Source organism: Drosophila sechellia, chromosome 2R (genome assembly GCF_004382195.2).
Source record: "Drosophila sechellia strain sech25 chromosome 2R, ASM438219v1, whole genome shotgun sequence".
NCBI lineage: Eukaryota > Metazoa > Arthropoda > Insecta > Diptera > Drosophilidae > Drosophila > Drosophila sechellia.
This window is the reverse complement of record NC_045950.1, coordinates 11,637,103-11,647,124: the sequence shown is the minus strand read 5'-3', so window position 1 is coordinate 11,647,124 and position 10,022 is coordinate 11,637,103. Positions and strand designations below refer to the sequence as shown.

General features: G+C 43.2%; 4 protein-coding genes across 6 annotated transcripts; 3 read left to right on the top strand and 1 right to left on the bottom strand.

Annotated features, from left to right (window-relative positions):
• The first annotated feature begins 1,923 nt into the window (after window positions 1–1,923).
• LOC6609307 (zinc finger HIT domain-containing protein 3) lies at window positions 1,924–3,194 on the top strand. The gene is made up of 4 exons (XM_002033961.2): window positions 1,924–2,245; window positions 2,301–2,461; window positions 2,520–2,759; window positions 2,825–3,194. The coding sequence occupies exons 1-3, from the start codon at window positions 2,178–2,180 to the stop codon at window positions 2,720–2,722; spliced, it is 432 nt and encodes a 143-aa protein (XP_002033997.1). The 5' UTR covers window positions 1,924–2,177; the 3' UTR covers window positions 2,723–2,759; window positions 2,825–3,194.
• LOC6609306 lies at window positions 2,764–6,492 on the bottom strand. Of its 2 annotated transcripts, none has more exons than XM_032715061.1 (3): window positions 6,405–6,492; window positions 3,181–4,260; window positions 2,764–3,125 (listed from the first exon to the last, which is right to left on the bottom strand). In XM_032715061.1, exons 1-3 carry the CDS (start codon window positions 6,426–6,428, stop codon window positions 3,012–3,014), a joined length of 1,218 nt encoding a protein of 405 aa, XP_032570952.1. In that variant the 5' UTR covers window positions 6,429–6,492; the 3' UTR covers window positions 2,764–3,011. The 2 variants fall into 2 exon arrangements, with proteins under 2 accessions (XP_032570952.1, XP_002033996.2); XM_002033960.2 differs by lacking the exon at window positions 6,405–6,492 and adding an exon at window positions 4,330–4,442.
• Window positions 4,518–6,411, top strand: LOC6609305 (cyclin-dependent kinase 5 homolog). Its single transcript, XM_002033959.2, has 4 exons — window positions 4,518–4,781; window positions 4,848–5,035; window positions 5,205–5,569; window positions 5,632–6,411. The coding sequence occupies exons 1-4, from the start codon at window positions 4,614–4,616 to the stop codon at window positions 5,793–5,795; spliced, it is 885 nt and encodes a 294-aa protein (XP_002033995.1). The 5' UTR covers window positions 4,518–4,613; the 3' UTR covers window positions 5,796–6,411.
• A 53-nt stretch (window positions 6,493–6,545) lies between the features above and the next one.
• LOC6609304 (flotillin-1) lies at window positions 6,546–9,648 on the top strand. Of its 2 annotated transcripts, XM_002033958.2 has the most exons (8): window positions 6,546–6,823; window positions 7,113–7,188; window positions 7,406–7,760; window positions 8,084–8,095; window positions 8,211–8,681; window positions 8,752–8,895; window positions 8,957–9,121; window positions 9,333–9,648. In XM_002033958.2, the coding sequence occupies exons 1-8, from the start codon at window positions 6,772–6,774 to the stop codon at window positions 9,348–9,350; spliced, it is 1,293 nt and encodes a 430-aa protein (XP_002033994.1). In that variant the 5' UTR covers window positions 6,546–6,771; the 3' UTR covers window positions 9,351–9,648. The 2 variants fall into 2 exon arrangements, with proteins under 2 accessions (XP_002033994.1, XP_032570951.1); XM_032715060.1 differs by lacking the exon at window positions 8,084–8,095.
• Window positions 9,649–10,022: the final 374 nt, after the last annotated feature.

Here is a 10,022-nt window from a genome sequence, read left to right as displayed (position 1 = left end):
GCTAGCTGGTAACTGGTAGTTGGTAGTTGGTATTTGGTAACTGCGAAAAGCTGGGAATGAAAAACGCTGAAAACTCCTAACGAACGACACCTGCCCTCGGAAAATGCCACTACTGCACCCCGCGAGAAACTTTCGCCCCATTTGGTGGCGTGTGTCTCGCTTTTCTTCTTGCTGTTTGCATTGGTCGCCCCTTTTCCTTTTGGCGATACACTGCTGCTGATGTTGCACGAATGTTGTAAATCAAAAGTAGGCGAGTCACACGAAGGGTCTTCCTGCCCCCCAAAATCCCTGCCACCGCCGATAGCCGCTGCTTGCCAGCGCCTCTGCTGCTGCGCCTATTTGACTGGCAGGCCGAGCGGATAACGCTGGCAATTATCGCGCTTGTGCCTCACGAACAGCGGAAGCGGCAGAGGCGCCACATCATGTTACCCGGTCCGATTTCCCAGTCCCACAGCCCCAAACTCTTTGTTAGCCTGCATCCTTTGCCTTCTTTTGTACCACTCGTTTTTCTTTGTGCAATCCAATTGGTAGCGCTCACAAAACAAAGCAAAAACGATTGAATATAACAACAACCAGTCCCGGCTACAAGTCCCCCCAAAAATATGGTAACAGAAACAAGAAGAAAAAACGATTCATATACGAGTATAGCCATGCACCTAGACCACCCCATCCGGTCAGTCAGTCAGTCATTGAAGTCATTTATTGCCACCAAAAGTTTTTCGCTGTTTGCCATACCCTCGCAGAGGTTATTATGGCTCAGACTATGAGCAGGACACGAAGGATCTCAATGGGTTAGTTATAGTATACAGGACTGTAAGCCCTATTCTTATTCACTCATTCATTTCATAAGTTATAACCCAAAGGAATTACCTATAGGTCTATCATTATTATCATATACTTAATATACATCTAGAAGTGTATATTTCATAGCTGAATGTGGGCATATAAATGGGATGTTTCTCTTGCAACTAAACCTACTTTGCAGGACTTAATATTGCACGTTTTCATTAAAAAGAAAGCTCGATACTAAAGGGCATTCCATGCTTCGGTTAGTCAATCGAGCCTCACTGTTGTACTTATTTTTACTTCTGGCTCTTTGGAGCTGGAGCGGATCTGGACGACTCCTTCCCGGGAAGGACCGTTCCGTTTCAGTACGTTCCGTGTGCAGGATATGTTTACAATTTGCGGACACGACGACCGTCATTTGATTGCTCCCCTCGTGCTTGTCGAATTCTCGGTTAATTCGCCAGGTGGCTTCAGACTGCGCATTGCCAACGCCGGCGGGGGGGAAAGATTGGGGGGCTTTGGGGCGGAAAAATGGGAGGGCCATGATAAGCGTTCCTCGTTTGTTTGCTCGGAAGCCTCACGGAAGATGACGTGCCCGGGATGGCCCATAAATGAGACTGGCCAAAGCAAACAGACCGGATACACAGGATACATACAATCAAATAAGGCAATCCTTAACCGGAAACGGGCAGGACGACTCTATGTCTTCCTTAATCTGACCAAACACTCCGCTAATCGTAAGGTTAATACATACCTGTGGATAATCTTTAAACGTTTTCAGTATGTAAGTCAGTGAAATACAGCAAAAAGCATATCTCAGGAGTTAAAAAGTAGATTGAAGCTTTTTGACTATATATAGTATTTATTTATTTATGGTGAGGAGTCATGTCTAATTTGATTCCAAAGTTTTCCATTTCGCTTTGGTCAAATTGCGATAATGCAATCCCCATACAGTCAGAAAAATGTTCCCAAATGCAATGATTCTGAAAAACGAGGATCTAAATAATGTTTAAACATTTTATTCGCTTTAGCAAATTTTTCAAATTCAAATAAAAAGTAATGGCGCCAAAGATAGAATTTATCTGTTGACGAAGGCTACAGAACGATCTACCTAAGCTATGGGATTCGTTTCAATGTGTAACACATTCGCCGTAGAACTCCACTAGTTTTGTTTTCTCACTAAATTAACATGCAGCCACGCGATCTTATGCGTATTTTTATATTATTCTGCTTGAAGTTTGCATTTAACTTTTTGATTCTCTACCGCCAAAAACAGAACGCCGTTCAAGCGGACCAAAAACGGCTTGGAACCCTTGATAGCGACAAAAGCTGGAGGGTATAAAACTCGCACAGCTGAGTTTTATTTTGCACGCGACATTGAATTTGACGATATGGAAAGATGCATTATTTGCGTGGATAACTTGAGAAAATACAAGTGCAGCAAATGCTCGGCACCCTAGTAAGTAGCTATTCCAACAGTTCACTAAGGAGATAATAAATGTGGCAAAATGTAGCTGCTCTGTGGCTTGTTATAAGGCACACAGTGAATCGCCCCAATGCGCGACAAGGGAGTACGAGGTTAAAAAGACTGAAGTTGGCTACCAGGAGGAACCTACGCTTCATGTGCCCTTCCCCACCGACGACACAGTTCCCGCGGAGAAGCTCCAGCAACTAGGTAGGTGCTTAAATTCGCAATTATACACAGTTCTCACAGTATGATGGTTTCCGTACAGAAAACTGCCAGGAACTGCGTAATTTGCTCCACAATCCCCACCTGCGTTCTCTGCTCCAGCAGATTGATGTGGCCATCAATGCCCAGTCGGCTATGATGGCCGCCATGCAGGAGCCACTCTTCGTGGAGTTCGCTAATGCCTGTCTTCAAGTCGTCGAACCGATGACGGATGCGGAGCGCACTGAATTTGAGTTGTACTCCTGAATTGAGTTGTACTCCTGAATTGAGTTGACACACAAACGTAATTCAGTCTCAATAAAACTAAGCCTATATTTTGTAACTAATAGTACTGTCAATCCTTTCCAGCTTCTTGGGGGGCTTGCATTGAAGAACACCTGGAAACTCCTCATTGATGTCCGCGGGCAAGGATGAATCATCTCCATACCCAATTTACAAACTAATTATTTGGCTCGGCCATTTAAAGTTATATATCTCAGGAGCTAGCATATCAAATTGGACGTCAGTCTACAGCTTTGTTCTTTGGCAATCATACTCAATCAAAGTAAATTGAAACTGTATCGGAGTTAAAAGTGATTTTTGGATGCTCCATGTGCAGATTGAAAAGACTATGTTCCCCTTGCACTTTCCAGGTCATGGGGATGGCATCCTGTAAAGAAAAATATTAGAAACGAAAGCTAATATTAGTTGTGAAATACTTAAACCTTATTAGAGCTGAGATACGTGTTTAGTTCCACATAAATATTAAGTGCTGTAGTACGGTTTTCCCCCAGTTTCATTGCATCGAATGTGAACTCCTTGAATCCGAAGGTGCAGCGGTATAAGCCCAGGACCTCGTGTTTGTTTAGGTTTTCTATTAAGGTATGAAACTTACTTTCGTCCACACAAACCGAATATTGTATATACAATTCATTGACATTAATGTGAAGATGCTGATACGCATGCATACCGAAATTAGCCACCTTTAGGGTCTTAATAGCCACATTTAAACCATAAGTTTCAAGAAAGATGGATATATTTTGGTTTATCTCGATCATATTTATAGTGTTTCTCTTTGCAGCTATAAGCATCTCTCTCAGAAATCCGTTACTAACGTGACCACAAAGAAATAGCTTCTTTAAGTGAGTTAAACGTTCCAGTTTCGATAGGAACCACACCGTCATTTCCTCGTGGTAGCACTGCAGCTGCTCTAGGTTTCTAATCCCATTCCAGGGCAGTTCTGTATTCGAGATCTGGTCAGTATCAAAGATTCCCAGCTTCAGGGATTTTATTTTTCGGGTTTTCAGGATCTGTATCAAGTTGGCGACTTTGAATTTGCTACAATAGGATACCGTGAGGTTCTCGAGGAACTCCAATTCTTCAAAGTGTATGCCAGTAAACTTTCCATGGGGGCTAAAAGTTGTCAGATTTGGAAAAGTCATCAACATTCGTGGGACGTCCGCATCGTTTAAGGTAAACGAATGCGTTGAAAATCGAAAATCTTTAAGATTTGGAAATCTATAGCTGGTAAGAATTTCGAAGTTAGATCTTTCATTCATTTTAAACCGCAGGGTACTGAGGGTTTGCTGAGTACTTTCCAGGAAGTATCGCAAATCCTTGTCGCTCAGCTGCATTTCAATCAAGGATATATGTGCAGATTTGTTATAAGCACGCCACACGTACGGTATTAAGTTTTTAAACCGGAAATGAAAGTGCTTCAGTTTTAGTTGATTCTTCAAGTCGAGATAACTTAGAATTATCATTAGAACATCATCGGGCAGGCATAGTAAGCCAGAGTTGGTATTCTGCAAGGGGCAAAAGAAATTGGAAAACTTTTATACTTGTATTTCTGCTACATTGTTGCATTGCAGTACCATAAGATCGCTGTCTATCATTGTCGGTCTATATTCTAATATTGCTAATATTGTGTCAAAATAAACTAATCCAACTACTTTTAACAAAAAGTTTTTAAAAAAATTTAAAATGATATATTTGAGTATTTTTGGTAACAGCAAACTGTCAGCTGCGCTGTTGGTTAGTCACCGCGTGCTGTAAGCGGATAACAGTGTGCTGTTAGGCGCACGAATCCCTGGCCAGCAAATACAATAATCCACGGAGTTTTCCATCTGAACGCAAAATAATACACACCAAAAGCAAAATGCTGAAGTACGATAAAATGGAGAAGATCGGGGAGGGCACCTACGGCACGGTGTTCAAGGGCCGCAACCGCGACACCATGGAAATAGTGGCCCTGAAACGGGTGCGACTGGACGAGGACGACGAGGGTGTGCCGAGTTCTGCCCTCCGGGAGATCTGCCTGCTGAAGGTGAGTCGGACGAGCAAGAAGTGATTCCAGCTTAGAAACTAAATCGGCACATTGCCATCATTGCAGGAGCTGAAGCACAAAAACATTGTCCGCCTCATAGACGTCCTGCACTCGGACAAGAAACTCACCCTGGTCTTCGAGCACTGCGACCAGGACCTCAAGAAGTACTTTGACAGCCTTAACGGGGAGATCGACATGGCCGTCTGCAGGAGCTTTATGCTCCAACTGCTCCGCGGACTGGCCTTCTGCCACAGGTATACCTATATACCTATCCAGTGTATCAGCACTGGATTAGGTCTTATCTTTTGTCGGTTATAGTTAGAATATAGTGTTATTTGGAGTAACTTCATCTGTGGCACATTTCCGAATGATATCCATTTTATAGCACTGAGACTTAACTTACGCTACATTATCCCATTTTAGCCATAATGTCCTGCATCGCGATCTGAAACCACAGAACCTGCTGATCAACAAAAACGGCGAGCTAAAGCTGGCTGACTTTGGTCTGGCTAGAGCCTTTGGCATTCCCGTGAAGTGCTACTCCGCAGAAGTGGTGACCCTGTGGTACCGACCACCCGATGTACTGTTTGGAGCCAAGCTTTATACGACCAGCATAGACATGTGGTCGGCTGGATGCATTTTGGCCGAACTGGCGGACGCTGGACGACCGCTGTTTCCCGGCTCTGACGTGCTCGACCAGCTGATGAAGATCTTCCGTGTGCTGGGCACCCCCAACGAGGACTCCTGGCCAGGAGTTTCGCATCTCTCCGACTACGTGGCGCTTCCATGTAGGGGTTCTAGACGCATTTTATTGTTTCATATCAATATTGAAAACCCGTTTACATTTTAGCTTTTCCGGCCATCACCTCGTGGAGTCAACTGGTCCCTAGGCTAAACTCCAAGGGACGCGACCTGCTGCAAAAGCTGCTCATCTGCCGGCCAAATCAGCGAATTAGCGCGGAGGCCGCGATGCAGCATCCTTACTTTACGGACAGCAGCTCTTCGGGACACTGAGGTCGGAAGGTTCTTTCCAAGACACTGTTTTCACGACCTTTGATTAGACTTAAGCCGAAACGCGAGACTTTGTCCAGCAAAGATCTTTTAATTATATATGTATGTCCTTGCAGTATAATTCGATTATAGTCTAAGATAAAATATTCTTTATAATTTCATTAGTTTGATTTACCAAAGCAAAAGCATAAGGTTTGATTTATGACAATCCCTACCAATGTGACACTTAATATAGCCATTTTAGCTGCCAAATTAACATTTATCTATAAAACACTTATTGATTCTGTAAAATCGTTTTATTTTTTAAAATTGTGTTATTGAATGTATCGTTAAGATCAGAAAAATGTTTCAATTCCTAGACGATATCTACTGTTTGTGTGAATGTGAAAAAAATATTTGAAATCCTAGTTTCTGTTTTCAAAAACTAAAAGCTAGGCAATACTTCTGGTTTCCAAATTTAATGAGTGGAGCCTGAGTATCGACGATTTTCTTATTAAATTTATTGTGGATTCCTAAGAATTTCGATATTTCTGAATGATATGAGTCATTAAGTAAATTAGAATCAAAAAATTGAGATGTAACCTAGATTTTTAAACCAATAAAGACACTTACCGCAGCACTCCGTCGTCGCAGCATGATGAATATTTTGAAGTGGTCTCCTCAATCACCGGCACTCAATAGGGGTTAAAGTCGTTCTGCGCACTCGCGAGTTAGAAATTGAGAACTTTACAGATTGAGAGATTTTTTTATTGTGCTACGAATTGCTAACTGAACCGGTCGGATTTCTGAATCTTAAGCACCGAGTACCTCGGAAATTCTTTTATACATATTATTAGACGGATAAACAAGGCTACCTGTGGATCGGATAATTCGCTATATAGTTAATAATCGGAAAACAGTGTTAACACGCAGATAAAACCAAGGCTTTTATCAGCAGCACCGCATTTTCTGAAATAAATAACAAAAAAGTGCTGCAAAAATGACTTGGGGATTTGTAACCTGCGGCCCCAACGAGGCTTTAGTTGTCTCTGGTAAATCACACGATCCTTATATGCTCAAAATAATGTCAAATCGATTAAATAAATAAGTCGGTGAATAAAAATGAAATTGTCACGCACACACACACACATATACACCCCACCCCGAGTGACGTCACTATCGATTTTTGTGTACCGCAAATGTTGTTGGGATAACAGGAGAAGAAGCTGAATATGCGGCAGTCCGAAGCCATGCGTGCGCATTCGAACGGCGTTGCGGTGCTGTTATCCAAATGCTGCAATGTTTTGTAAACAAAGTGTTTTTTGTTTGTTTTCTGCGCAGGGTGCTGCTACATGAAGCCGCTTTTGGTGCCGGGAGGACGAGCATTCGTTTGGCCAGTGGGCCAGCAGGTTCAGCGGTGAGTTTTAACCGGTTTAGATCAGGGGTTGCAACGAAGTGACACAGGTTAGGAAGGCGTTATTATTTAAATCTATTAAAGAGATAAGCTCTTAAATTATGATACAATATTTTAGGTTATCAGATAAATATCAGTTAATATTTGTGGCTTCGTATCTGAATCCCTAGTCTTAAGATAACAAGCCCTCAGATGTTAAATGTCCGCCAATCTTTCCCAGAATTTCGTTGAACACGATGACCCTGCAGGTAGAGAGTCCGTGCGTGTACACCAGCCAAGGAGTACCCATCTCGGTGACGGGCATTGCACAGGTGAAGGTCCAGGGTCAGAACGAGGACATGCTGCTGACCGCCTGTGAGCAGTTCTTGGGCAAGTCAGAGGCAGAGATCAACCACATCGCCTTGGTCACCCTGGAGGGGCATCAGCGTGCCATCATGGGTTCGATGACTGTGGAGGAGATCTACAAGGACCGCAAGAAGTTCAGCAAGCAGGTGTTTGAGGTGGCCTCCAGCGATTTGGCCAACATGGGAATAACCGTGGTTTCCTACACCATCAAGGATTTGCGTGATGAGGAGGTGCGTAGTTCCAAACGATTACTTTTAACCACAATCCCCGCCCAACTAACCCAATCATCAGCAGTGATGGGAATGAGTTCTGTATCTTACTATTTGCTAGTCTTGCAACAAAGAGATATATATATTTATACTTGAACAAAATTTATTTACCAATTCTGCAGCGATTTATATATATTCAAACTTATTTTCTATTTTAGATTTTCTTTATTTTATTCAATTTTCCCATCACTGTGTACCAGCTTAGAGCCCGCCTTTTTTCAAATAACCTCTTGTATATATGTGAATATATATATTTCTTGCATGTCCACATGGATCCTCTGTAGGGCGACTCAAAGGTACGTATGTCCGACCAACCGCCTGTGTGTGGAATCGTTGGGACACGTCCATCAAATTCTGCTTCTTTTCTGACTATCGGTATACTGACTCAACGCGCTCAATTTCCTTTTTCAGGGCTACCTGAGGTCACTGGGTATGGCCCGCACGGCGGAGGTGAAGCGCGATGCCCGCATTGGCGAGGCTGAGGCTCGAGCGGAGGCCCACATTAAGGAGGCCATTGCCGAGGAGCAACGCATGGCCGCGCGGTTCCTCAACGATACCGATATTGCCAAGGCCCAGCGCGACTTTGAGCTGAAGAAGGCAGCATACGATGTGGAAGTGCAGACCAAAAAGGCCGAGGCCGAGATGGCCTACGAGCTGCAGGCGGCCAAGACCAAGCAGCGCATTAAGGAGGAGCAGATGCAGGTGAAGGTGATCGAGCGCACGCAAGAGATTGCCGTCCAGGAGCAGGAGATCATGCGCCGCGAGCGAGAGCTGGAGGCCACCATTCGCCGACCGGCCGAGGCAGAGAAGTTCCGCATGGAGAAATTGGCCGAGGCCAACAAGCAGCGTGTGGTCATGGAAGCCGAGGCGGAGGCTGAATCGGTTAGATACCATCTAAATATTTGCGTACAGACTATGATTAACTGAAGCATTTACATATTCTTGGCAACAGATCAGGATCCGTGGTGAGGCTGAGGCCTTTGCCATTGCGGCCAAAGCTAAAGCAGAGGCCGAGCAGATGGCCATGAAGGCAGAGGCCTATCGCGAGTACCGCGAGGCTGCCATGGTGGAGATGCTCCTGGACACACTGCCAAAGGTAAGTCGATGGTTAGAATAAATGAATCCATAATTTATTCAATGTTGAATCTTATTCGCAGGTTGCCGCTGAGGTGGCTGCTCCACTGTCGCAGGCTAAGAAGATCACGATGGTGTCCAGCGGAACTGGCGATATCGGTGCTGCCAAGCTGACCGGCGAGGTTCTGTCGATCGTCAACAAAGTGCCAGAGCTGGTCAAGAACATAACCGGCGTGGACATTGCTCGGGTACGTTCCAATTCTGAATTTATCTAACTTCGGAGCTAGTCGAGGTGAATGAATGACGACCCAATCGAAAACAAAACAAATGGCAATCAAAAGACTTTGTAGACAGGAGGACGCTGCTTTCGTTTGCTACCTTCTTTTGATTTGAGCCTTGTTTTGCGATATAAATTCCCTGGTTTCGATTCACTTTACGTTTCCTTTCTCTTCATTTCAGTCTGTGCATGCTGGCTAAAAAAGTACCCAAAAGAAAACCAAAAACACACAAAATTATGTACTCTTCAAAACGAAAATAAGAAAAAAAGAAATAACGCTATATTGAACGATCGAATACTTCTAAACTGAAATCGAACGCATTTAAATTTCTTTATAATTAATATATAATTGAATCTTTGTGCTAACCCGACAAATTTTGCAACATGTTTTACACACACACTCAGAGAGAGGAGCAAAAATATTTTGTATTACATGTATAATGTATTTATATAAGTGTATTGCACAAAGCGTGGAATAAATATTCTTCCTTGAATCAACAAATGGAGTTTATTTTATAGGGCGGCAAATATAAAGGAAGTTGCAAATTTTAAAATACCAAAGGTTTTGGCGGTTATTCCAAATTGCCACACTTTTCAATGGCGCACATGCGCTGCTACCTTTTGATATAAATACGTTGGGCACCCAGCGTTGCCATGCCTTTTAATTAATCAACAACCGATATGTCTTAAGTAACGTGGGTTAATTTGTTTAATTAAGAAATTTAAATCCTATTTTAGTATTTATATATTAATCAGCCAATAGATGAAGCCTTCAGAGAAGTTGGCTTCTCTCAAATAATTTCAGCTTTAGTGAAAGTCAAGAATAGGAATATATCTAAGAAGTTGAATACATCGATAGTTTCAATAGGTTG

Coding starts and splice junctions, on each gene's coding strand:
- LOC6609307 (XM_002033961.2), top strand. CDS start 2,178: ATGGAAAGATGCATTATTTGCGTGGATAACTTGAGAAAATACAAGTGC. Junction 2,246..2,300: donor AGCAAATGCTCGGCACCCTA/GTAAGTAGCTAT, acceptor GGCAAAATGTAG/CTGCTCTGTGGCTTGTTATA. Junction 2,462..2,519: donor GGAGAAGCTCCAGCAACTAG/GTAGGTGCTTAA, acceptor GTTTCCGTACAG/AAAACTGCCAGGAACTGCGT.
- LOC6609305 (XM_002033959.2), top strand. CDS start 4,614: ATGCTGAAGTACGATAAAATGGAGAAGATCGGGGAGGGCACCTACGGC. Junction 4,782..4,847: donor GGGAGATCTGCCTGCTGAAG/GTGAGTCGGACG, acceptor CCATCATTGCAG/GAGCTGAAGCACAAAAACAT. Junction 5,570..5,631: donor CGACTACGTGGCGCTTCCAT/GTAGGGGTTCTA, acceptor TTTACATTTTAG/CTTTTCCGGCCATCACCTCG.
- LOC6609306 (XM_032715061.1), bottom strand. CDS start 6,428: ATGCTGCGACGACGGAGTGCTGCG. Junction 4,261..6,404: donor TGCGACGACGGAGTGCTGCG/GTAAGTGTCTTT, acceptor TGCCCCTTGCAG/AATACCAACTCTGGCTTACT. Junction 3,126..3,180: donor CGTATCTCAGCTCTAATAAG/GTTTAAGTATTT, acceptor TTTTCTTTACAG/GATGCCATCCCCATGACCTG.
- LOC6609304 (XM_002033958.2), top strand. CDS start 6,772: ATGACTTGGGGATTTGTAACCTGCGGCCCCAACGAGGCTTTAGTTGTC. Junction 7,189..7,405: donor GTGGGCCAGCAGGTTCAGCG/GTGAGTTTTAAC, acceptor AATCTTTCCCAG/AATTTCGTTGAACACGATGA. Junction 8,896..8,956: donor TCCTGGACACACTGCCAAAG/GTAAGTCGATGG, acceptor TCTTATTCGCAG/GTTGCCGCTGAGGTGGCTGC.